Genomic DNA, 27,106 nt, shown 5'->3' on the forward strand with positions numbered 1-27,106 from the left:
AGATGGCCGCCTTAGCTTAGCTAGTTAGTCCGAGCTCGGCTCGCTCTGGATTGGACAGCAGTGCGTTCCATGTGCGCTAATAGATTATTCCCCTGCGAACCGCGCACCTTCTTAGTAGTTCCTATTTCGTGCAAGGTACAGAGAGACGTTCTGGGACGGGAGCCAGTGAGTTGCACGCCGGGACCTAATAGCGCTGCACTGCTTTTCTATGCTGACCGGCAAACGGTGGGAATGCTGAGTTGTCAGTGAGAGGTAGGGGAGTAAATGCCTGGAGCTGTCTCGCCTGCACTGTCCCCTGGGAATCGTTCAGGTTGGGCCATTTCATCCCGCTCTCCCACCAGGGAACCGCCGCAAGCGCTTGGTGTATAGATTTCATAGCAGCTGCTATCCTGCAAACCGTGGCTCTCAACTACTTGACTTCCGCAAACTGAGCACCCTTTGCTGTGAGTATGAGGGGCACACACTACTATCAGCTGTTGACTCCCTGGGATCACCTAGGTTTGCCCCCTGGATGGGAAAAATGATACCCAATGCCAGTGATATACATTAGAGAAATAGATGAGAGATTGCTCAACCGCAGCAAGTGACTTCACATAGTGAGGCTCTACAATGAGCTTTACTTACGTATAAAGGGTCAGATCTGAGCAGTTGTGCATAGTGTTTCACTTCTGTGTGGTCTGTGCATTTGTAGCACAAGGGGTTGTCATAGTGCAGAATTACAACAATTCTTTGCACAGTGGCACATTCATTTTAAAGACCAACAACATAAAAATCTGCATATTACATGTCAAACATAAGGTATAATTAACCACTAAAATATATCATATATATATATATATATATATATATATATATATATATATATTTATTCAGAATTTCTGTTTTTCTCCCTGTAAACTATGCCTGCATGCAGGGACCCTTCCAATCAAACACTGGTAAATCCTGTCTAGCAGGTTTAGCGAACATGTGGTTAGTGAATGACCAGCAATATTCAAGCCACACAGGATTGACCAGTGTTATTGCAGGCCCCCACTCCCAATTCCAATTTTGACTTTTTTGGGTTAAGGGAGTACTTTTGATGAAGGGAATGCTTTTCTTATTATTTAGGCTACAGATATGGGATCTGTTATCCGAAAACACATTATCCAGAAAGCTCTGAATACCATTAAGGTCATTTCTCATGGACTCCATTTTAATCATATAGTTTAAAAAACATTTATTTTTGTCTCCATATTAACAAAAAGTACATTAAACTTGCTCCTAACTAATCATTATCAGGAAAAACAATTCTATTGGGTCTATTTAGTATTTAAATGATTTTTAGTTGGCCTAAAGTATGGTGATCCAAATTACAGGAAACTATAGGTCCTGAGCATTCTGTATAACTAGTCCCACACCTATATGTAATTCTTTAAGGACTGAGGGAGTTGAGCCAGCTTTAATCACATATTTGGGGATATAGTTGTATTGTATTTCTTACAAGAGATTTCATCCGTGGCCCTTTGGAGGAGCAAGATGTCAAATATGAGTCCCTTGAAATGTATGTATATGTATGTATATCTTTATTTATAAAGCGCTACTTATGTACACAGCGCTGTACAGTAGAATACATTAATACAAACAGGGGGTTAAAGATAATGGATAAATACAAAGTACAACAATAAGAGTCAGAAACACAAGATGAAGGAGGTCCCTGCCCCGTAGAGCTTACAATCTATATGGGAGGGGTAACTAACAGACACAAATGGGCAAATGTAAGTGCTGTAGGTCACAGTGGGTGACACTACAATATAAGTGCCAGTTCCCAGATCAGGTGCTGGGTGAGTGCTCCAAAAGGTAGTCTTTAAGTTTAGTTTTAAAAAGACTGAGGGAGGATTCTCTCCGGAGGAAATCGGGGAGGGCATTCCAAATGTAGGGGGCAGCCAGGCAGAAAGGTTTAAGGCGGGAAACAGCAGTAGTAGTGGGGGGCGCAACCAAACGGTTGCTCTGTGAGGAACGAAGGAGTCAGCCAGGAACGTACGGAGACACAAGGGAAGAGATGTAGTGAGGAGCAGAGGAATGGAGGGCTTTGAAGGTTAAGAGAAGGAGTTTGTACACTATTCTTTGTTTAATAGGAAGCCACGATAAGGACTTCAGCAGGGGAAGGGCCTGAACTCTCCTGGATGAGAGGAGGAGAATTCTGGCAGCAGTGTTTAATATAGACTGTAGGGGGGAAAGATGGGAGTTAGGGAGGCAGGTTACAGTAGTCAAGTCAGGATAGGATGAGCGCGTGCATGAGCAGCCCTTAGAAAGAAAGGGACGGATTTTGGCAATATTGCGTAAGAAAAAGTGACAGGTTTTGACAGTGGTGTTAGTATGGTCAGAGAAGGAGAGACTGGCGTCAAAGATCACCCCCAAGCAACGAATGGAATTGACAGGGTTGATGAGGGTGCCTTCAATAGAGATAGAAAAGGGGGGGGGGGGTAGGACCAGGCTTAGGTGGAAAGATCATTAGTTCAGTTTTTGTTAGGTTCAATTTGAGGTGGCGTTGGTTCATCCAATTAGAGATAGCCAGTAGGCAGTTAGAGATTTGAGTCTCAGTTTCAACTTTTAATGAAGGGGTCGAAAAGTAAATTTGGGTATCATCAGCATACAGATTATATTTAAAGCCAAATGAACGGATAAGATCTCCCAAAGACAGCGTGTAAAGGGAGAACAACAACGGCCCAAGTACAGAGCCTTTGGGTACCCCCACATTAAGAGGAACTGGAGATGAGGTTTTATTAGCATAGGAGACAGTGAATGAACGGTTAGAGAGGTAGGAAGAGATCCAGGATGCAGCCTGACTACGGAGACCAATCAAATGCAGAATTTGCATCAGGAAATCACAAATGCTGTGCATCACATAATTTTAAATATTCATAATGTATAATGTATTGTGGCCCTGTAGATAGAGAGGGTTTTCTATAGCACTGTCTAAATCTGCCTGTGTATGGCATGCATAAAGTTAGTTCATATTCTTTAGTCTTATACAAGAAATGTATGCCAAGCTTGTGTAAGTTTATCTGTGCTTGGTTTAATCACTCATAAATGCCTGTAGGAGAGCTGTTTTTCTATATCTAGTACCCATTTCTGCCTATTCCCTTCTAGCTTTTCTGCAAATGTTTCACAGTATTTTTCTCTGATTTCCATCTCTAATTTCTATGTTTTCTATGTACTCTTTTTCCCCCAGCATATTTTCTGTGCTTCAAAGAATGAGTAAACAGGTAAAGACTACCTCTTTTATTCCAAAATACTTTAATTTGCCTATGACCTTTTTCATACACAGACATTAAAACTGTTTTCTTTCAGAGGTAAATGATTATACTATATGAATGCTATTTTCTTCCCCCTCCATAGAGTTAACATTTCCTCAACTTTGAAGCCAAAGAGAGTAAGTGATATGTCACCATCATTAACGCAGAAAGAGAGCAGGCAACGTCGTCAAAACAACCTGTATCCTGGAGTGAACAGTGTTGAATACAGTGGTCAAGATGATATGGAAGAAGATGGCAGAGAGGCTTTGCTACAGGACTGTGAAGTGCCTGCTCCCAAAGAAACTGCCAATTATAAAGCAGAGCTAGGGAATATTTTTTTTTTGCTTTTTCTATATATTTTGCAGGGAATTCCCCTGGGACTTGCTGCAAGCATTCCTTTAATACTCCAGAGTAAAAATGTTAGTTACACAGACCAAGCAATCTTTAGCTTTGTCTTCTGGCCATTTAGCCTTAAATTGCTCTGGGCACCTTTGGTTGACTCACTGTACATCAAGCGATTTGGCCGCAGGAAATCCTGGCTGGTTCCTACACAGTATATTTTGGGATTGTTTATGATGTATTTAGCAGCCACAGTAGACGATCTCCTCGGTGGAGAACATGGCCCTGATATGTTTGCTTTGACAGCTACTTTCTTTTTATTTGAATTCTTGGCTGCCACTCAGGACATTGCTGTGGATGGCTGGGCTCTAACCATGCTTTCCAGAGAGAATGTGGGGTATGCTTCAACGTGCAATTCTGTAGGACAGACTGCTGGATACTTCATGGGAAATGTTCTTTTCCTTGCCCTGGAATCAGCAGACTTCTGCAACAAGTACTTAAGGATTACTCCACAGCCCAAGGGATTGGTTACTCTTCCAGGTATATATTTTTTTTATTGAAATATATATGAACTTTGGTAAAAGTGAAAACTCTGTTAACAATATCTATATAAGAAAGCTTTGTTTAGCCATTCTGCAGGTCTCTTAATAAGATTTTAAATGATCCATGCTCCAACAAAGTGAGTGGTAGAGCTTTAAAGGAATACTGTCATAGGAAAACCCTGCAAAGAAATCTGTTTTTCAAAAGCACAAACAAATTGTCTTATATTTAATTTTGAATTTTCAAATGGGGCTAGCCATGCTCTCCACTTCCCAGGGTGCCACAGCCATGTGACTTGTGCTCTGATAAACTTCAGTCGCATGTTACTGCTGAGCTGCAAGTTGGAGCGATATCCCCCCCTCCCAGCAGAACAATGGGAAAGTAGCAAGATATATATGTAAGAATAGCATACAATAGTGAGAAATCCAAGTCCGGCTTGGAACTCCTCCAGTTACATGGGAGTAGGAGAAACAATAGGTTACCTGAAAGCAGTTCTAATGTGTAGCGCTGGCTCCTTCTGAAAGCTCAGACTCTGGCACAATGCAGCTACACACCAATATTACAGCTAAAAAAATACATTTGTTGGTTCAAGAATAACATTTTAAATGGTAGAGTGAATTATTTGCTATGTAAACAGTGTAATTTAGAAATAAAAAGTATACCGTAAAAATACAGCGCTACATACATAAGTAGCGCTTTTTTGAATAAAGACATACATACATACAAAAATCATGACAGAATCCCTTTCCCCTTTGAAGGGTAAAAATCAAACCTTAAAATGCTGTAATGTGCAGCAGTCATGCTTTCATACAGGGGGTGATCTGTTTAAAAGGAGCTTTAAAGTGGCTACGCTTTGGTATTGGGGGCAGCTTGTATAGGAGCTTTAAGTGGCCATACCTTGATACAAGAAACAGTTGGTGAAAACAAGCCGCAAACGGATATCGTCATTCTAAAAATGTGAACAGTGCGCTTAGCAATAATTGTATGTTGTTCATAGAACATATGATTTAAAGGAGAACTAAAGGTAAAAACTAAGTAAGCTTCTGAGTAAACATGTTCTTTGGTATCAGACTCTCTCAGAAAAATCCTTCGTTCCTGGGGCCAGAATCTGCACAGCTCTCTTCTCTCTCCCTTTTCCTGCTCCCCCTTCCCATATGAATTCATAAGAACTCAATCCCCCCTCCCTTAGGAATGTGTGATTTGAGCTACCAATGGCTGCAGCAGGAAGCTAGGAACACCAAGCTAAAATGGCAGCTGCTATCTTAAACAAATGGAGGGAACTGCTAGGGATTTTTACTCGGGTATGGTAAAGTTTTCTGCTGAATAATTATAGTGTTCTAGCTTGTACTTATGTGGCTAATCTATTGGCAGTAAAATGCCTTTCCTTCTCCTTTAAATTCATTATAGGTCAAACTGATAATTTACTTGCACTGTAACTAAATACTTTTAAACTTTATTTCAAGTGTGTAGTTTGTGAAACCATCATGTGATTATCATTCTTTATGAACATCTTCACACATGCCCTTTGCTCCCTCAGTGAGCCAACAAGTAACTAATTTAAACTAATTTAGAAAAAGGATTGCAGAGTTCATTTTTAAATTTATTTAGACCTCTTAACTTTCTCACTAAAGAGGGAACAGTTTCACTTTTATTTGGTATATACTTCTTATACATGCAGCTGGCAGTATGCCGAGTCCTTACTCCTTTCTAAGACAAATCATGTGAAAACAGATTCCAATTACAAACCATGTAAAAAACAGATCTGTATAATTGTCTCAACAGCTTATATCTAAATTCTAAAGGGAAGAGTGCTTGCATGGGCACAGAGAACTCACATTAACTGACATCCGTCAGTTGTGATATATATTTGTATGGTGCAATGGAGAGTTGTTGGCAACCATAACTTTAATGGTAATGTACCATGAACAAAATCTTCAACATTCCAGTGTTGTGCATTGATCCCACAAGCTGATGCTGGGACAAGGTGGTCTATAAAATTTACAAGTATTTCATACATTTGTGGCTTAAGTATAGGCAAAACAAGTATTGGAGTTGAACTGTGCTTATGTAAAGAAGCAAGCATTTTTAAAGCTAAGTATGGCCCTTAATCATATTCAGTTAGTAATAAAAGTATAGTTTAGGGGTGCCACAATACTGTCTGAGAGCTTATGCACACCAGATGATTTGAGCACTGTGGTTTAAAGCACCTTCCCTATTTGTTACTACCGTATATACTCGAGTATAAGCCGATCCGAATATAAGCCGAGGTACCTCATTTTACCCAAGAACACTGGAAAAACGTATTGACTCGAGTATAAGCCTAGGGTGGGAAATGCAGCCGCTACTCATAAGTTTTAATAATCAAAATAAATACCAATAAAATGACATTAAATGAGGCATCAGTGGGGTATATGTTTTTCAATATTTATTTTAAAGAAAAACCGTAAACTAGCTCTGTAAGCGGAGAAGAGGGTCAACAAAAACAATATGAGTACTACCCCACGCTCATTGCACATTGGCAAACTGGCAGCAGACCCGATCCCGGAGGGATGTAAGGGGAAATAAGTATTGCTAGTGGGAGCCTAGGCCAGGGCACTGGCGGGTCGGGTTGTGGGTGGCCTAATTTGCACACAAAGGAGAGAGGGTGCTAGTCTAGAGGGACCAATGGCACCCGACTCGAGTATAAGCCGAGGGTGACTTTTTCAGCACATTTTGGGTGCTGAAAAACTAGGCTTATACTCGAGTATATACAGTATTTATCATCCTAAAGAATGGGAAATACTAAATTAACAGTTTCCGAGTGGAAGGGTTTTTGACCGCCACAGTTTTTTCTTAGTTACATAGGGAGATTAGTAGCTACTACCTGAGATAGCTAGAAATAACCTTCATTGTTTTCTGTTCACCAAGTAGGCAATTCCATAGGAAGCAATGAAACCTATGTCTAGCCAGCTGCAAGTGCTCTCTATAAATATAAAGTAAATGATGATTATAAGCCTCTTTCCTTGTACATCTAACATATGTTTTGGGAATTTGTACAACTAAAAACAAGTGTCCATCTGACCCCCTAACAAACAAAATGACATGTAGAAGTGATATATATAAAAGCCTTTGATAAGGCATATTGGGTGCATTCTATAACTGTGGGTCCTTTACTGTTTCACTGCCTTGTGTACATTCAAAACTGATAACTGTTCTGTGCCTGCAAGCTGCTGCTTGGAAGTGAAGGTGGCCATACACGTGCCGATTCTAGCTGCCGATATCCGTCATTTACACCGATTCGGCAGCTTATCTGCCCATGTATGGGCTGTAATGATGGGCCTGCCCGACCGACATCTGGCCTGATCTTGATTGGGTAGATTTGACTTTTTCCGTCAGAATGGGGACTATGTTGGCTTGTCCCCGAACCGACGACGTCTATACCTGTCATTCTAATTCAATCATTTGGCTCCAGGGCCAAATGACTGAATTAGCACAATATTGCCCACCCGTAGGTGACCTCGCTAAGTGAGCGGATCTTACCCTGTATGGCCACCTTAAGCTAAAATGAACAGCTGTTATCTTAAACAAACAGAGGGAGTTTCTAGGGCTGTTTACTCAGGTATGGTAAAGCATTCTGCAGAATAAGTATAGTGTTCTAGCTTGCAGTACTGTGACTAATCTATTGGCAGTAAAAATGCCAAAATACCCTTCCTTCTTCTTTTAAAATAACATGAATTTTTGTAACATATATATACAGAAGTTGAACATTTTTCATTGTGAGTGTGGTTCTTTTTAATCCTCATGTGACCTTATTTTTATACGCAAATTAGTATTTGGATTTAGTATTTGGCTGAATCGTTCACAAAGATTCAGGGTTCGGCTGAATCACAAAATAATGGATTTGGCGCATCCCTACCCATGAATGAACCAAACGTATAGTATCAGTGAGGGCTAATTGGGATTTCTGTCCTGATTACAACAGTATTTTTTATTAGATATTTAAACCAGGGAGGTGCATTGATAAGCTCTATAAAAAGCTAGAGGAGTTTTGTAAACTAACAACGAATCTATGCGAGAAGGTTCGGGAAAAGAATATGTCTTGTATCCTGCCATCTATCTTATCTATTAATGTTTAGTGCATAAAATCTCTTTAACATACGGTATATGGTGCTGGTGCCAGTATACATGTGAGCATAAAATAAAAGTAAAGTGGACACTGGAAAACTGAACCACCTGATGCATGTATGAGACCCTATATATATGAATGGCAATAAACCATTTATACCCTTAATGAAGAAACATTTTGCAGGGATATTTGACACTTTGGGGTATATTTATCAAAGAGTGAAGTTAGAGCTTGCCACGGTCCGCTAGAGTGAAATTCCGCCACTCTCCATAGATATCTATTGCATTTTTAAAGGCCTATTTATCAAAGGGTGAACTTTCACTTTCACTCATTGATAAATACTCTTTTAAAAATCCCATAGAAATGAATGGAGGGTGGCGGAATTTAATTCTTGCGGACTGCGGTGAGCTCTAACTTTACTCTTTGATAAATATACCCCTTTATGTTGTACAGGGAGTCTCTAACACGTGGCTATAATGTCTGTTTTCAGACTTTCTGTTCTACTGGGGAGCAATATTTCTGGTAACTACAACCTTCGTAGCGGTGCTGAAAAAAGAGAACAAGCGTGAAAGAGCAAGCAAGGAAGAGACTCAGAGTGTGAAAGAGGCCTACAGCCTCCTGTTAAGCATAGTGAGAATGCCGGCCGTTCTCCAGTTCTGCATCTTGCTCTTAACAGCAAAGGTTAGTGAGTAATGCTTCATGCATTTTAATATCCAAAACGGAGCATGGAAAATAATACTTCACATCTGGTTAACCCCACTGGTTAAATGGTGTTATCGTATTTTGGCTGTTAGCGTAGTGCTCTCGCTAACAGGTCCATGTAGTAATGAGCTATTTTTGGAACTGGCTAGTAAACTACTCAGGCTCATGCATTGTGCCTATACTGCATTTGGCCCATTTCTTTTGTTAATAAGTTACACATGCCAAGAGCCAGTTTGGCCAATAGTTGCACACACATCATCATTATTGCTAATAATATGGATTAGCTGCTAGCTAGTATTCTCCGCACCTGCAGTATTTCCTGTATCACTAATCTCTCTTGTTTGTTTGTCTTTTTTTTTTACAGATTGGGTTTTCAGCAGCCGATGCAGTCACAGGCCTTAAACTTATAGAAAGGGGGGTTCCTAAAGAACACTTAGCTCTTCTGGCAGTGCCTATGGTCCCCCTGCAAATTCTCCTGCCTTTGATAATCAGCAAGTATACTGCTGGGCCAAAACCCCTAAATGTCTTCCACAAAGCCATTCCTTTTAGGTTAGTAAGTGCACACAAGGCTAATATTTATCTATAATCTCTAAAACAGGTAAACCTGATAGCTTGTGGGTCTTGTATCTGCTTAAACAGGGTTATAACTATTTTTATGTGCTTTACATAATTGCTTGTTTCAGATTTTATTAAATGTGATCTGATGTATGCTTGATTATAAAGAAACAAAAGCAAGGCTAGGTTACAGGGTGTTCTTAATTTTTGCTGTATGACTAAGATACATTCAAGAAAATTGATACTTGTATTTTTATCAATATAATTATTACCTTTTGTGTGCCAGATGCCTTTCTATACTACTTATAATGTACCAGCCTAAAGAACTTTTCACTGAATATTCCCTTGTGTATATCATGCTGACAACATAAGCCATTATTTCTCGTACTCAGAATGATGAAACTATTGCAGAACAATATAGAGATTGTGCATCTTGGGCAAATGCATTTTTCTTTATAACATATCTGATCCTATAGTATTGCTGCAGTCATTGCAAGACAATATTTGTTAGTGTGGCGAAAGATGTAACCTTCTATAGAAGCTCTGGATTAAAGCATATCATCAGGGCACACTAAAGTACTTCTATATGTCATGTGAGATAGATATGGGTGTGTTAATAGAGACAGAAGGAAATGTAGGTGCAAGGACATACAAAAGAGATAAGGAAGGAAGACTGAAAGGGAACTGTGGGTGGTACAGCTGGGATTAATATTTTGCAGTAATGTGTAAGATATTAGTTCCGCTAATTTTGCAGTAAAGATTATGACCGAAACCACCTGATAAACATCCCTACAGGTACAGTAATGCAGTATGCTGTAACCCATTGTAGTATGTTCTGCTGGTAACAGAAATGTGATCATGATTTTACCAGTGTTTATGACTTATGGTAATATTTATCTACCAATATTTTTTTTTCTTTTACCAGGTTATTGATGGGCTTATTTTTTGCCCTTTTAGTTTGGTGGACTCCAAGAGTAAGCCATGAGAGTGGATTCCCTCTATATTATTATCTTGTGCTTCTGCTGAGCTATGCCTTACACCAGGTAATTGGTTCAAACCCAACATAGATTTAGGGGCCGATTCACTAAAGGTCGTTAATGATTATCGCATACTTTTTTGCGTTAAAAAGCCCGCGATAAATGAGTACCGATTCATCAATGTAATTTTGCATGCGTTATCACTCATATCGCATGCGCTAAAAAGCACGTTAAAATTGTGGTAATTATCGCATAGAAATAATACTAACGCATGATTCACAAAAACATATGAAGCGTTAAACCCCTAAATCGTGGCGATAATTACTATGAAACTTAACACCTCCCAGGAGTAGGCGTTACAGAACAGAATTGCAGCTGGTGATTGTCTGTGGTGACAAGATGGAGTTTGCAGTCAGATATATTCAAGTATGTGATCTTCCTAGAGTGATGCATGCTTGTGTTTTCAGGAAAATGGTAATTTTCAGAACAGTAGTTTTCAGAAAGTAACTGCTACGTGCGTAATAGCGTGCGCTAATATTGCGTGCGGCGAAAAATATCGCGCATGCGTTAAAATATTGCTTAAAATCGCTCATCGCCAGATAAATAATGCCAAGAACATCGCTTCTTAATTTAGACAAGTGTCCTTTTAGTGAATCGATAGTTAACTTGCAAAAAATAAGAGGTGATAATATTTTTAACGCATGCTAGAACTCGTTTTTTCGACCTTTAGTGAATCGGCCCCTTAGTCTTTTAAAAGTCATATGTTGTATTTAGAAACATAAGAATGGACAGAAAAGTAGACATAGATTTGTTATAATCAGTAAGAGCTCACTAGGACCACAGTTTTATACCAGTTGCAGTTCTACAGATTGTCATTGGATCAAACTGATCAGTTGTGTTCACATGGACTAATTTTTTGTTAACACTACATGCAGGTTTCCTGTGTGTACTTCAACACATGCAGCTTTACTAGTGTGATGACATAACGCAGCCTTTTTGAGCCTGGTCTAATATGATCATAATAACACACCATTGGCCTTATTTATTGTAACGTGTAAGGTAAGAGCAACCAATCAAATCTTTCCTTTTCTAAACCAAATTGCTGATTGGTTGCTATGGGCAACATCACTGGTGATGTTGGCTTACACTATTAAAATAAATATGCCCCATGTATGTAATACACCACCACTGCATCATTTTTTATTTCTACATTTTGTTTGACACTCCACACTGAACAAGACATCATTAGTTTGGGGCTTTTTCCTACATAATTTCCCTAACCACCCCCTCTTGCTCATTAGGTCTCTAAGTAGCCAGGCTTTGTAAAGAAAGGGGGGTAATTCAGTCAGCCCCACAACTGCACCCTATACCATTGCTTATGATATGAGTGCGGTAGGTGGTCCAACATTTGAAAAGAAATGCTTAGCAGTTCCTTACTTACATTGCCCCTGTGGCCCAATAAAAGCCCTGGTATTAGTTCAGCTCATAATCTTTAATTAAGGCGAGCTGCAGTAACATATGACTTTGAAGTTAAAAAAATTAAAATATATTTATATGATTTATTATTTATTGTTTTTAAATAGCAGAAATGCTTTCTTGCTATGTAAGCTCTTTAATGTACATTGTGGCTGAACTTTTAGATTTACATTTAGAGAATAGCTACTTTTTATGCTAATAGGTGCTCTCTTTTCATCATGTTCCAGATTGCTTTATATAGCATGTTTGTGGCAATTATGGCTTTTAACGCCAAAGTCAGTGATCCACTCATTGGAGGAACATACATGACACTTTTAAACACAGTGTCTAATTTGGGGGGAAACTGGCCTGCTACAGTGGCCCTTTGGATGGTGGACCCCTTGACAAGCAAGGAATGTGTTGGAGCAGACGGACACAGTTGTGTTGACCATGATGTTGCAGAAGTAAGTTGTCAATCAAAGGGATTTTCTTCTAGCCTTGTTGCATTTGGGAAAGTTTCAAATGCTATACATTGGAAATTAGTCCAAGAGATCCTCTGATTTCTTTGAGTGACGCAATAATGTTTTTTAATTCAACCTCTGTTAATGTGATTTTGTGTATAATTATCCTTTCTTTTCAGATTCTTTTTATTGCATTTTTTTAACTAATCCAGCAGATTATTTGACAGTGAAGTTGGATAACAGAATTCAGAGGGAATAATTAAGCATTTTATAGTAACAATAAATAAAATAGAACCAGTGTGTTACCTGTTTTACCTTATCTTTATGTTAGACAAACCAATTAAGAACCCTTCAGCCTGAATCTGTCGTATAATCATTCCAACCAATGGAAAAAATTGATGTAGATATTTTTATGAATATGGACAGGCTCAATATATGTGCAGGCAGTGCAGTGATAATTTCAATTAGGTTTATATTCTTATCTACATTTCTTTTGTATTACAGCTCTGCATAAAATCTGGTGGCACTTGCGTTACCCTTATTGATGGATATTATGTGGAATCCATCGTATGTGTTGTTGTTGGGTTTTGCTGGTGGTTCTTTTTTGGGCCAAGGTTGAAGAAACTCCAGGATGAAGGACAGTCTTCATGGAAATGCAGACGAAGGAATTATTTTTAAAATCAGAAATTAAAATATTTGATCATATGGCTATCATAAATGTTGGGGGTAAAACTGCAAAAAAAAAAAAAAAAAAAGGTGCCAGTTTGTGAATGCTAATTCTCAGATCTAAATATTGTGCAATGGTTTGGTTTTTCTATTACTCAATACAAAGCAAACTGAAGCAAAAAAGGAAAGGAAGATCTGACAAATACAAAACATTCCACTCACCCAGATTTAACTTTTGTATTTACAGTATGGCTCATTTATAATTATCCTCCATTTCCAGGATGTAATGCCACGCCAATTCCTTAATCCTTTTTTTCTTTACATGCAGTATGCTAGTTTATACTGCAGTGAGTGACCTTTTCACTTCATCTCAGTCTGTATACCAATGGCAATGGTCATCTCTTCCTCTTACCTACAGATGGGTTCCTAGTTTTGCTTGAATGCAAGCAAACTAATGCTGGGGTCCATCTCCAGAAATATATAGTTACACACATTAAACTGTAATTTGTGCAATAAATGCAAATTTTTTTGAATGTATGTAGTCCCAGAAAAGAGCATAAACAAACTTCAGTTTGTTGAGGTAGAACCTATTCCAAACCTTTGGATCATTATGTGGTTATTTGCTGTAATGAGCAGAGCTCTGAAGCACTATCATTGACTGCTACCAGATGTGGTACATAGTATTTGAACACAGAAGAGAACGAGATATATATATATATTTTGCATTTTTTTTTTTTAAATTGCTTTCAGAAAATATTTCATAGTCCTATGTTAAACAGCATTCCTAGGATTGTACAGTTTTTATTCCGAGTCTTGCTATCCATTTTTTTGACTGAAATCTGGTTCTCCAAAGCTGATTTTACTATGGATTTTTTTTTTGTGTTTTTCTAAGCTTTTACAAATGAAAACACAACATATATCTGAAGTTGTTTATTGACAGATTCTTTAACTATCCAATGAAACATTTTGTAAAAACAAGAATCATTCGTGATATGTTCTATTTTCTTACAGTCACTTATTGAATGAAAACTTAACGTTTTACCAGTTACATTGTATATTAAAGAAAAATATCAACTTATTAGTTTTATTTTTTATTTCATAATTCACTTAAAATAATGTCAGACAGTCCAGATTTGTAGACAGGCTTCATAAGGTAGGTCCAAGAAATTTGTTTTGGAGGATGGGGGGTTAATATATAAATTATACATACTTTGATATATGTGAGACAGGGTTGGGAGTTGTTTGAATTCACCAGCTCTGGTTTTGAGAGAATTGCAATAGTAAAGCCAAATAAACAGGGCACAGGGAGTTTAATGTTACACCTGGTGCTGTCTTAAAAATCAAAATATTCTTTTTAATTTGCTTTTCACATTTACCCATTTTCCTGTAAATGCTTAGTAAAACATATAGTCCTGGACTATTCATTCTATAGAACATGGAATGACGTAAGCAGTGTCATTTTTTTTTTCAACTGATCTACAGAAATTCTTTCATGTCAAAGTGAAAACAGATCTCCTCAAAGTGATTTAAATGAATTACAATGAAACTGCTTTTAGGTAACCTATTGTTTCTCCTACTCCCATGTAACTGGAGGAGTTCCAAGCCGGACTTGGATTTCTTACTATTGAGTGCTATTCTGATACCTACTGGGAACTGCTATCTTGCTCCCTTCCCACTGTTCTGCTGATTAGCTGCTGGGAGGAGGGGGAGGATATCACTCCAAGGGGCTGATTTACTAACCCACGAATTCGACCCGAATTGGAAAAGTTCCGACATTAAAACGAACATTTTGCGACTTTTTCGTATGTTTTGCGATTTTTTCGGCGTCTTTACGAATTTTTCGTTACCAATACGATTTTTGCGTAAAAACGCGAGTTTTTCGTAGCCTTTACGAAAGTTGCGTAAAATCTTGCGCTTTTTCCGTAGCGTTAAAACTTACGCGAAAAGTTGCGCCTTTTTCGTAGCGTTAAAACTTAAAAGGTGCGAAGTTTCGCGTAAGTTTTAACGCTACGAAAAAAGCGCAACTTTTTGCGCAAGTTTTAACGCTACGAAAAATCGCAAGATTTTACGCAACTTTCGTAATGGCTACGAAAAACTCGCGTTTTTACGCAAAAATCGTATTGGTAACGAAAAATTCGTAAAGACTCCGAAAAAATCGCAAAAAATACGAAAAAATCGCAAAATACCGATCTTTACGAAAAAAACGCAATCGGACTCATTTCGACCCGTTCGTGGGTTAGTAAATCAGCCCCCAAGTGTGACTAACGTTTATTGGAGCACAGGTAACATGGCTGTGGTACCCTGGGAAATTTATCAAAATGTGAGTTTAGAGCTTAATACATAAAAACTCAGCTTAATACATAAAAACTCAGTTCTATTCATATTTTTAGAAGTGTATTTGTCAAATGGTGAGTTCTAAATTTCACCCGTTGATTAATACACTTATAAAATTCCCTTAGGAATAAGTAGAAAGTGGGTGAGTTTTTCTGTGGTAAACTCTAATCTCACATTTTGATAAATCTGCCCCTAAGAATATGGCTAGCCCCATGTGAAATTTCTAAATAAAATATAAAAAAAAAATCTGTGTGTTTGAAAAATGGATTTCAATGCAGGATTCTGCTGGAGAAGCTCTATTAACTGATTTGAAAAAAAAAAAAAACATGTTTTCCCATGACAGTATTTGTTTAATTTCAGAATAAATTGGTGTTTGTGAAGCTAGGAAACAAGACGTGAGGTGCATTATGCTATTTGTGTGGGGATACACCAAGGATAATTACTATCTCTGTGACAGGTCCTGACCTTTCACCGATAACATAACTATACTAAGGGGCAGATTTATCAAAATGTGGGTTTAGTGCTTTATACATAAAAACTCACCCAAGTTCTATTCAGAAGCATATTTATTAATTGGTGAACTCTATTGATAAATACACTTTTAAAAATCCCATATTGGGTGAGTTGTTATGTATAAATCTCTAAACTAATGTTTTGATAAATCTGCCCCTAAGTTTCTACTTTTGTTTTGTCTAGCAGAATTGCCAGATAGTGTGATCGTGTAACATTTTAGAGATATAAAACAAGCTCACCAATAGCACTACAGCATATTGTCTGCATTCATTCCCAGTGTCCTTTGGATATTTCATGTACAAAATTTCTTATAATGCAGAAGTTTCAAGTAGTAATGTTGAAATATGTTTGCCATGTAAGGCTGAAGGATATATTCCCCCACCTTATGGTTTGCAAGCAATAGACACTTATGATTTGTATAACCTATAGCTGTTAGTGTGCTGGTTTTGCTAAAACTACATCAAGGTTCCTCCAAAAACATAAATTTAAATAACGTGCATGACTAGTTTTAAACCAATTTATGGGTCACAATTAAATTGGGTCCCCAATCACTTAGGAGTTCTGTGGTAGCAGGGCATCCATTAACCCGTAGGCACTTGTGGGGAGACATTAACAAATAACATAGGTAGTTCAGAATAACATGAAGTTCAGAATAAACAGTATCTACAGAATTCAGGCTGATGCAAGTACAGATAAGAGTCAGCCAGGTCAGAGGGGGAATTCACTAAATTGGAGCAAAATTGTCTGAAACGTCTATTTTCTTTTTATTTATGTAGTCCTACTCCTATTTTTATTTTATTAATGATGTATTGCTTATGTTAATAACATCAAGTTCAAAATAATAGGGTTTCATTTGTCACAAAATAGTTTAATGTAGATGATGTAAAATTAAAAAGTGGTGTTGAGATGATAGCAAATTCGTTGCTCGACAATTATTATATTTTTCTCCTGTTTAAAACCACATTTGTAAATTGTCACTTTTGTAAATTACCCCCAAGAATCTACAGGTCTCCAATTAAGGTAACCGCAAGGCATTATGGGCCAGGGCACAAACACTAGCGATATACAGCGGGCTCAATGTTGCAGGTGTAATTCAGAAGTGGCGAACTACTGAATAAGAAAATCCAAAAATACTGAATAAATCACAGTACTTATTATCAGCAACCATAATCGTGGATTTTAGTGGGGTGGACACCAATTATACTGTGTCCCATTACCGCCTTATAACAATGACAACAAAACAACCCCAAATTATAACACATCGACTGCCACAAACTTTGCGGAATTAGCACCTGCGCACTAGCCCTGACGTACAGGGGCAGCCTGTCACTGCGCATGCGCGAACGGGATCATTTCCTTGGCGTTGCAGCAGTACTGACGCCTTTGGCACAGAAGTTGCGACGCTGACGCCCTCTACTGTTATTGCTTAATAACGCAATTTGGATTTTCGCATCTCAACGCGACGTTAATATGGCGGAGCGAGGCCGGGACCAGGCAGATAATTTAATTTCTAAAGTCTCCCAGCTGGCTGACAATCATTTAACGTTAGTCCGGGTATGGACCAATCTCATTGCGGGGATTTCTGTATAATGTGCCTGGCCGTCAGCGTGGGTGTGGGGCACAGGTCTATATAGATCATGGGGAAGAGGACTGTACGCACATTGCGATGTTGCTGAGCTCCTTTTGGCCAGTGACTGTATGATCTTACAAATGGCTCTTTCCATCAGTGTTACACTGCAGCTGCTCACAGCCCTGTAGGTGCATTCGGTTTTAGTGGAATTGCTGGGAGCTGTAGTGCTAAAGCATGGGGGCGCTGCTCTTGTGTCTCTGGCACAGCTGCACTGCTGCTTATGGTTATCCTGCTCCAACACCTGGGGATCCAACACCTGGGGATCCAACACCTTAGGGCCACAGGATGACTAGGCTGTTCTTTGGGGTCCCTGCCAGAGGCTGCTAGCTACAGTAGGGCTTACTGCATTTGCTGGGGGCAGGGAGTAGCAGTGATCCTAACCTTTTGCCATGATATTCAGCACTGACCATGCCCATAAAGTACATACATTTGGCCACAATAAGTAGCACCTGCACTGTCTAACAGCAACTCTGTTCATGTAAACATCTGTATTTATTAACAAATAAAGGGTAATTGCTGCTAATATCAACATCGATGCTTGTAGTCTTTGCTGGCTATAGGTAAGTTTCTGCTATGTCACTGTTAATGTCATCTTTTTCAGTGACAGCCAGTAATAGCCAAGCAATGCTGGACTCTGCCAGACACTTTAGATTCAAAATATTTCCTGGTTTTGAAAGGGGAACTATCATGAAATTTAAATGCAGAGCATAAATAGTTTATTTAAAAACAAATTTTGTAAATGATTTTTTATAAAAAATTCTGTACTATTATGAAGACAATAGATGACCTTCACTGAACCCACAGCTTTCTCAACTTTCCTTAGTAACTAATGGCAGGCTGCCAAAATTATCGTCGCCGACTCCTCCAACAGAGCACTTGTACTGACAAATCCACTCTTCTTTTTCATCCACAGCTTGCGTTTTCTCGTGAAGTCATCAGTGAGCGCTGTATATATTATGTACATCACGCAGTAAACTTCATCTATTAACTTCACAATAGTACAGAATTTTTAAAAAATCATATTTTAGAAAATATTTGTTTTTTCATAAACTTTTTATGGTCTGCACTTCTGTTTCATGATAGTTCCCCTTCAAGTACACTGTGGCCCAAACAGTCCCCGCAGGCCCAATATAATTTACCAGGTCTATGGCAGTTTACAACAGCCAATCTGATATTTGCTAGAATATCAAAGTTTCTGGTTTAGGGGAACCCATAAGCTGTATCCTCATCTCCACCTCCATAGCCTGTGCAGATCAATGGGCAAGGACAAAATGATAAGAAGGAGAGACAGCAGAGTGAGGTGCACGCTGGCTTTACGTGGAGGTATATGAGGATGGCCATAAGTAGGCAGATTTCATCTGCAGATCCTTTAGACCATTTTTTCGGCAGCTTATTTGCCCCCAATGGCCCTACCTGACTGACATCTGGCTAAATATCGAGCAGGTTTGGTTTTTTTAGTCCACAGAAAAAGAATCCACTCCTCTGTTGGCATCAGCCTCCTACCTTGGCAGCACCTGGAACTGCAGGCACACACAGCAGATATGAGTTCTGAAATGTGAACTCTCGCGTTTCTTTGTTGATATCCGCTACGCTTTTAGAATGCTCTAGTCTTAGTCACTTTTCAGTAAGTCTTCATTATTTATAAATTTTTAATTATTTTCCTACCTCATCCAGCTTTCAGGTGGGGGCCACCTACCCCAGCAGCCAAAAACCTTTACGTTTGACTTTTTATTTTTTTACTTTGTATTTAGGCCCTCCCCTAGTCATATTCCTGCCTTTCCTTCCCTAGGGTCCAGTTTACACAGATACCTGATGAAATTCCAAACTATAGAGCTTCTGAACAAAAACCTAAACCATTAAAAAAAACGTGCAAATATTAAAAAATGAAGACCAAATGCAAATTTAGCTCAGAATATCAGTATTAATATTGTTGAGATTTTAAAGGTAAACTACCCCTTTAGAAACATTTTCTTTAATAGGACACCACTGGAAATAGCATTGTCATATCTTGGATCTTTCCAGAAATAAATCTCATAAACATAAACACAAATGCACAGCATTCCATTAAGACAGTCTCCACAGTAAAAATAATGCCCCACCCCATACATGCACCTTGCAAATTCCTATCAACCAAGAATGACGTGGCACCGCAAAGTGCTAACTTTTAATACAATTTCCTCAAGTGGTATAAAGGGGAATATACCCCGAAAAGTCTGCAGACATCTCACACAAACATTAGTATGTTGCAGTTGTTAGGATGGAGGATGTTGTAGTTGTTGGATAATGGAGGTGTGTATGTTAAACTCATTTTTGCAACAGAGTTCCAGTAAAAACACCTGTAGAGAAGTGGGCTATATCTGTGTAGCAGACAGATTGCCTGTTTGCAATTGACCCCCAATTTACAAAAACTTTTCATGATGTTTTTAATTAGAGACTTAGTCCACAAACCAGTTATTTTCTTCTTGGGCAATTAGTATCTGACAGGCTGATCAGGAGTGCCCAAATATTCAGTGTGTTTAACAGGAGACTCATGCGACTGTAGATGCAGCCTTGTGCTTACAAAGGTTCACAGGTTACTACAAAACTGTTCATTTGGTTCAAGTACAAGAGGGAGCAGGGGCATATGTTTAGCCAGTAATAACTAGAAAATAACATTATTCTTTCTCTTAACAGAATATCAGCACTGGATTGGCTGTAGCTGGAGTTCTTTTGTTTGCTAGAAGTATAAGATTGGTAAGTGTTAAACTGTACTGATTTTCCTAATTATCTATATTAGCGTGCCTTGGGGTCAGTAGCAATATATTATGGACACATAATAAGCACAAGGCTGCATCTACAGTCGCATGAGTCTCCTCTTAAACACACTGAATATTTGGGCACTCCCAATCAGCCTGTCAGATACTAATTGCCCAAGAAGAAATTCACTGGTTTGTGGACTAAGTCTGCACAGGGCCACTGTGCAACAAAATTGAGGGCCAAAGCATTGGATAAACTCATTTTGGCCAGCACTTGGGGTATTAAACCAGGCTGATAATTTGGTAAACTGGCCGCCTTCTGTGTATTGCTGGTTTAAATCTTTGTGCATATCTCGATTTAAAGGAGAAGGAAAGGCTAATAAAGAGTTAATCTCAAGATGCAGACATACCTTCAGTTGTCTCAATAGTGCCCTTAAGTCTCCCCATATTTCACCTCTTCAGATGATCAGAAGCCAAACAGAAAGAAAAAACACTGAACTGTTTAAAGAAAGTTCCCATAATGCCTCGCTCCTGCACCAAGAGCAAGACTGCTGTACATGCTCAGTTAGACTATGAGGAAGCTTCCTGCTGATTGGCTCAGATCCACATTCCTAAGGGGGGGGAGTGAGTTCTTAGCATTCTTGAGGGAGGGGGGAGCAGGAGAGGGAAGAGAGCTGCGTGTCTCAGGGCAGAGGAAAACAGACACAACTAATCTTTTACATAGTAACATAGTAAGTTGGGTTGAAAAAAGACATACGTCCATCAAGTTCAACCATAATGCCATACCTTCAGTTGTCTCAATAGTGCCCTTAAGTCTCCCCATATTTCACCTCTTCAGATGATCAGAAGCCAAACAGAAAGAAAAAACACTGAACTGTTTAAAGAAAGTTCCCATAATGCCTCGCTCCTGCACCAAGAGCAAGACTGTTGTACATGCTCAGTTAGACTATGAGGAAGCTTCCTGCTGATTGGCTCAGATCGACATTCCTAAGGGGGGGGAGTGAGTTCTTAGCATTCTTGAGGGAGGCGGGAGCAGGAGAGGGAAGAGAGCTGCGTGTCTCAGGGCAGAGGAAAACAGACACAACTAATCTTTTACATAGTAACATAGTAAGTTGGGTTGAAAAAAGACATACGTCCATCAAGTTCAACCATAATGCCTATATATAACCTGCCTAACTACTAGTTGATCCAGAGGAAGGCAAGAACCCCCATCTGAAGCCTCTCTAATTTGCCGCAGATTGGAAAAAATTCCTTCCTGACTCCAAGATGGCAATCGGACCAGTCCCTGGATCAACTAGTACTAAGAGCTATCTCCCATAACCCTGTATTCCCTCACTTGCTAAGAATCCATCCAGCCCCTTCTTAAAGTTATATAATGTATCAGCCAGCACGACTGATTCGGGGAGGGAATTCCAGAACTTCACAGCTCTCACTGTAAAAAATCCTTTCCGAATGTTTAAGTGGAACCTCCCTTCTTCTAAACGAAGTGGGTGCCCTCGTGTCCGTTGGAAGGACCTACTGGTAAATAAAACATTAGAAAGGTTATTATATGATCCCTTTATATATTTATACATAGTTATCATGTCACCTCTTAAGCGCCTCTTCTCCAGTGTAAACAGACCCAACTTGGCCAGTCTTTCTTCATAACTGAGACTTTCCATACCCTTTACCAGCTTAGTTGCCCTTCTCTGGACCCTCTCTAACTCAATAATGTCCCGTTTGAGCACTGGAGACCAAAACTGAACAGCATATTCTAGATGGGGCCTTACCAGCGCTCTGTAAAGGGGAAGAATAACCCCCTCCTCCCGTGAATCTATACCCCTTTTAATACAGCTCAAAACCTTGTTTGCCCTTGCAGCTGCTGCCTGGCATTGCTTGCTACAGCCAAGTTTATTATCTACAAGGACTCCAAGGTCCTTCTCCATTAGGGATTTGCCTAGTGCAGTCCCATTAAGGGTATATGGGGCTTGCATATTTTTACATCCCAGGTGCATTACCTTACATTTATCCACATTAAATCTCATCTGCCACTTAGCTGCCCAGATTGCCAGTTGGTGAAGATCCTGCTGCAGGAATGTCACATCCTGGATAGAATTGACTGGTCTGCAGAGTTTTGTGTCATCTGCAAACACTGATACATTACTCATAATACCCTCCCCTAAGTCATTTATGAACAAATTAAATAAAAGTGGACCCAGTACAGAACCCTGAGGGACCCCACTGAGAACCTTACTCCAAGTAGAGAATGTACCATTAACAACCACCCTCTGTACCCGATCCTGTAGCCAGTTTTCTATCCATGTGCAAACGACTTCACTAAGACCAATAGACCTTAGCTTAGAAAGGAGTCGATTGTGGGGAACGGTATCAAATGCTTTGGCAAAATCCAAATAGATTATATCTACTGCATCCCCACTGTCCAGCTTCTTACTTACCTCATCATAAAAAGCAATTAAATTGGTCTGACATGACCTGTCCTTCATAAAGCCATGCTGATTACTGCTCATAATGGCATTCTCCACTACATAATTTTGAATGTGATCCCTTAACAAGCCTTCAAATAACTTGCCCACCACGGATGTCAAACTTACAGGCCTATAATTGCCAGGCTGAGATCTTACTCCCTTTTTAAATATGGGAATGACATTCGCCTTCTTCCAATCCCTAGGTACCATACCTGATGAAAGAGAGTCTGAGAATATCAGAAACAAGGGCCACTGCAATTCTGCCCCTAGCTCTCTCAGTACCCGAGGGTGTATTCCATCTGGCCCAGGTGCCTTGTTTACATTTATCGTGTGTAACCCTTTAAGCACCATAACCTGTGCCAACCACTGTGTAGTTGGAGCTGAGGCAACAGTGCAGCTATTGGGTGGGACTTGTCCCACTGGCTCCTCTACTGTATACAAAGAAGAAAAGAACTGGTTAAGCACATCTGCCTTTTCTGTATCCGCTGTAACCATATTGTTATTATAACTCAGAGAACTCAGTGCAGCATTTCTGTGAGTGCTTATGGCTGTATTTACAGAGAACTTTCTGATAAAGCTTACTTAGTTTTTACCTTTCCTTCTCCTTTAATATGAATGAAACTTAGAAATCACATTTTAAGCTAGCCACATCATTTATCACATCTTTGCTACAACTTCTGTGTGGAAACAGTTTAACCCTGAACCAAATATATGGGCTTTGATCATTTCTAACTTTTTTTCTCAAACTGAACTCTTTTTAGACATCAAAATTCACAAGTGCAAAAGACATTCCATTAGAATTCATAAAGAAGAATGTGAAACTTCGTGGAAAGTTACTCAGCATCACTGGAGACACATTAGAGGTTGAACATGTCCCAATAAGTCTTCCTATTGTTGCTGCATTTCAAAGTAAATGTAAGTAAATTACAGTCATCTCCATTAAAGGAAAAGGAAAGGCTAAGTCACTTGGGGATGCCAAAATGTTAGGCACCCCCAAGTGACTTTAATCGCTTACCTTGTACCCTGGGCTTGTGCCCCTGTTAGGTGAAAACAGCACCAGCCCGGGGTACCTGTAGCGAGCGCTTCCTTCTTCCGCGTTTCTTCTGCCAGCGAAATCCCTGGGCCGGCGCATGCGCAATAGAGTGAAAAGCCGACTTTGTTGTTGCAGCTACCCCGGGCTGGTGCGGTCCTCTCCGTACAGGGGCACCAGCCTGGGGTACAAGGTAAGCGATTAAAGTCACTTGGGGGTGCCTAACATTTTGGCACCCCCAAGTGACTTAGGCCTTCCTTCTCACTTCTCCTCTCAGCCTTCTCTGACCCGGTGGTAACTTCAGGGTTTCCTTTGCACCCAGAGTCAATTAGCACAGCACACCAATCACTGGAAATGATGCCAGGCAGATTTGCATGCAATTATATTTGATTTGCTATGAAATGCATGTGCAGTTGTGGTAGTTTTGGCAAATGGGGAGCAGTTGCGGTAGGAGCAATGCTTTTGCACCAAGTGCATTGCCCTCTTGTGACTGCAGTGAGGCTGGAAAAATGCTGCATTGTGGGAAGAACTTGGTGACTGCACTCCAAATTGCACTTTGCTCCCTGCACTTGTGGACCTACATGTGCCGTTATATTTTAAGTCTATCTGCTGACCTCCTCTTGCTCCTGTGTCTGCACTCACAGGCACTGCATTAGCAAATCATTAAAAAAAGACAACAATTTTATTACATCTGTATGGAAAAGCTTAGGCAACTCAGAGTGACAAATAGGGCAACAGAATTATTATAAACCTTTGGATTTTACCACTGCATGACCCTCTAATGTCTAACACTGCACCAGTAATCTTAGTTTGTTGTATTCACATTGCACCAACATAATCTGTAGTGCTTTACATGATAATGCATCACATCAGTGTCTGCTTAAAATTAATTTTTGAATTAGTATCAACATGAATGTTACCTAACTGACCTTCTTAATTCTTCAGTTCACTCACAAGGCACTCTGTTTATCAGACTTGCTGGAGTAGAACTGACTCCAAGCGGCAAAATTTGGTTACAGGGACGGCTTCAACCCTCCCAGATGCTGTGGTTTCAGCTCCTGAACAGAGAAGATTCAGTACTTGACTGTTTTATTCTGCTTGATCGGGTAAGGAGCAAAAAATCTTACCAACATAATAAATACAAAATTAATTAGGCAAAATTATATAAGGACAAAGACCAGATAATGTTTTTTTCTGACACTCAGATTAAAAGGCCTGATTACAAAAATGTAAACCTCTTTGAAATCTTTAAATACCTGCCATTCTGGTTGTTAAGTTAATAGTAAAGCAGCAGCACCCCTTAATCACCTGGGATTCAGTACAAATGATGTGGTTTGGGGTGGGGGAGATGTGCCCAACTTATACACATGGCAGAGAAATTTAGGCTTTACATGTCCTTAATAAAAAATAAATAAAAATGCAATAAAGACATTTTTGTCTCAGATTGAAAAGGACTCCAAGGGCATTGAAAATACATTGATGTTAGCTCAACAATTGCTGAGAATTTCCGATATTGAACAGCAGCAATATTTACTTTTATAAAACTGATGTTATTTCCAGTTAGTGGCATATTACAGAAGTAAGCATGGCAGTGAAGTTTTGGGCTCTACCTGGCCATTTATCAAGCAGTTGCTAAACATAATGTCAGGGGATATTGGGAGTTTTTGCAGCAGCTGGTTGGGAATAAACAGCTCAAACTACTGTCATGTTTTCTGCACTTCATATCCTGCCTTATGCTTTGAGTCCATAGGCAAAGGCCTTAGGGCTCTGGCACACGGGGAGATTAGTCGCCCGCAACAAAACTCCCTGTTTGCGGGCAAATAATCTCCCCGGATTGCCATCCCACCGGCGAAAATGTAAATCGCCGGTGGGATGGCATATGCAGCAGCGCGATTTCAGTGAAATCGCACAAGTTGCCTCGAGAGGAAACTTGCGCGATTTGACTGAAATCGCGCCGCCGCGTATGCCGGTGGGATGGCAATCCGGGGAGATTAGTCGCCCGAACCCGCGACAAATCTCCCCGTGTGCCAGAGCCCTTAGTGTTTCAGAATAGACCTACAGATTAGGGAGCGCCAGTGCTGTACAGGTCTGCTTTGTGCATGATTTTTAATGTGAGGTGTAGAGCATAGTATTGCCCGAGTGCTATGTAAACATGTCTGGGGCATAAGTAAATGAACCCTGTATTTTCTAATGAAGGGTCAACCAACACTAAGGACTTACATTTTGACTGTTTAATACACGTGCCATATATGGTGTTATAACAAAGGTGACACAACTGAACTAGGATAAATTAATGCATATTTACCTGGCTTGTAAGAGGGGGTGGTGGTAAAAAATGTTTGGTCTCTAATTGTTTTAAATGATTCGGAATTGTTCAGGTATAGCCAGTCTGACATGATTACACCAATATGTAGTTTCAGGGAAAATTTCTTTGACATGCACAATACTACTGTACACTTGGTTTGTACTTTCAAGTACACAGATAATTAGGGAACAGTTTAGTTAGCTACATACAACCAGACCTTTTAATATACACTCATAGTACATTGCCAGATTCATTACTTAGACAAAGTTACTAAATGACCGGGGGTCGGCTCATGTAATACTGGCAAATTAGATCATTTACAGCCAGTCAGTCAGCCCATGTGTGCCCCACTTAAGGGACATCTGCTATTTTAATATATGACTGAATGTTACTCGGTTATAAATGAACTCATGTAATGTTTCTCTCTTCGTTTTCTAGTTGGGATTCTTCAGTGACTGTTTGAACACAGAGATCTTAAGACAAGGACTTGGTAGAACAGTCCATATTCCAGGGCTTCAGCATGCTCAGTACTGGAAGTTTTATAAAAGGTTGTTACGAGCTGAAGTAGAAGCCCAGAAGAAAGGAAAGGGTCTTTGGAAACAGGAAAACTGGCTTAGGGTCACTTCACATAGATACCTCAGTACAATTATTATACAACCGGTCAAATGCCTCATTAAATCAATAACATATTTCTGGAAAAAAAAGTAAATCTGTATTTATTTATTTGTATATATATAATATAAACCACAAGTGTCTTTTGCACCGTGTGTTCGTCTATGACTTTTAAAAAGAACAAAGCCAATTATGAATTAAAAAATAAATTGTTGTATCTGCTAAGTGGATCAGTAGTACTGCCACGACAGTAAATGGGAACAAGTTTATAAACTTGTTGCATGACAACTTTATGTCACAGGTTGTTCAGGAGCCAACCAGGAACCATGCTATATTGGATCTAGTGAAATCTAATGACCCGGAACGTATAGCAAATGTGCAAGTGGTTGAACCCCTGGGTAAAAGTG

General features: G+C 39.5%; 2 protein-coding genes across 3 annotated transcripts; both read left to right on the plus strand.

Moving 5' to 3' along the window:
• Positions 1–52: 52 nt before the first annotated feature.
• Positions 53–14,153, plus strand: slc33a1 (solute carrier family 33 (acetyl-CoA transporter), member 1). 2 transcript variants are annotated; one of them, XM_004914443.4, is made up of 8 exons: positions 53–443; positions 3,212–3,245; positions 3,379–4,154; positions 8,750–8,940; positions 9,326–9,510; positions 10,442–10,559; positions 12,197–12,412; positions 12,914–14,153. In XM_004914443.4, the coding sequence occupies exons 3-8, from the start codon at positions 3,422–3,424 to the stop codon at positions 13,085–13,087; spliced, it is 1,617 nt and encodes a 538-aa protein (XP_004914500.1). In that variant the 5' UTR covers positions 53–443; positions 3,212–3,245; positions 3,379–3,421; the 3' UTR covers positions 13,088–14,153. The 2 variants fall into 2 exon arrangements, with proteins under 2 accessions (XP_004914500.1, XP_002933291.1); XM_002933245.5 differs by lacking the exon at positions 3,212–3,245.
• A 3,131-nt stretch (positions 14,154–17,284) lies between these two features.
• On the plus strand, positions 17,285–26,845 carry c5h3orf33 (chromosome 5 C3orf33 homolog). Its single transcript, XM_004914844.4, has 5 exons — positions 17,285–17,476; positions 20,226–20,285; positions 23,514–23,667; positions 24,728–24,888; positions 26,526–26,845. The coding sequence occupies exons 1-5, from the start codon at positions 17,393–17,395 to the stop codon at positions 26,793–26,795; spliced, it is 729 nt and encodes a 242-aa protein (XP_004914901.1). The 5' UTR covers positions 17,285–17,392; the 3' UTR covers positions 26,796–26,845.
• The last annotated feature ends 261 nt before the right edge of the window (positions 26,846–27,106 follow it).

Source organism: Xenopus tropicalis, chromosome 5 (genome assembly GCF_000004195.4).
Source record: "Xenopus tropicalis strain Nigerian chromosome 5, UCB_Xtro_10.0, whole genome shotgun sequence".
In the NCBI taxonomy this organism is placed as follows: domain Eukaryota; kingdom Metazoa; phylum Chordata; class Amphibia; order Anura; family Pipidae; genus Xenopus; species Xenopus tropicalis.

Bases quoted from the DNA above. Each gene is read 5' to 3' on its own strand.
- slc33a1 (XM_004914443.4), top strand. From the start codon at position 3,422: ATGTCACCATCATTAACGCAGAAAGAGAGCAGGCAACGTCGTCAAAAC. The intron at 9,511-10,441 runs GTTAGTAAGTGC...TTCTTTTACCAG, and splicing joins CACAAAGCCATTCCTTTTAG to GTTATTGATGGGCTTATTTT. The intron at 10,560-12,196 runs GTAATTGGTTCA...ATCATGTTCCAG, and splicing joins TGAGCTATGCCTTACACCAG to ATTGCTTTATATAGCATGTT.
- c5h3orf33 (XM_004914844.4), top strand. From the start codon at position 17,393: ATGGCGGAGCGAGGCCGGGACCAGGCAGATAATTTAATTTCTAAAGTC. The intron at 20,286-23,513 runs GTAAGTGTTAAA...AACTCTTTTTAG, and splicing joins TTGCTAGAAGTATAAGATTG to ACATCAAAATTCACAAGTGC. The intron at 23,668-24,727 runs GTAAGTAAATTA...TTAATTCTTCAG, and splicing joins TGCTGCATTTCAAAGTAAAT to TTCACTCACAAGGCACTCTG.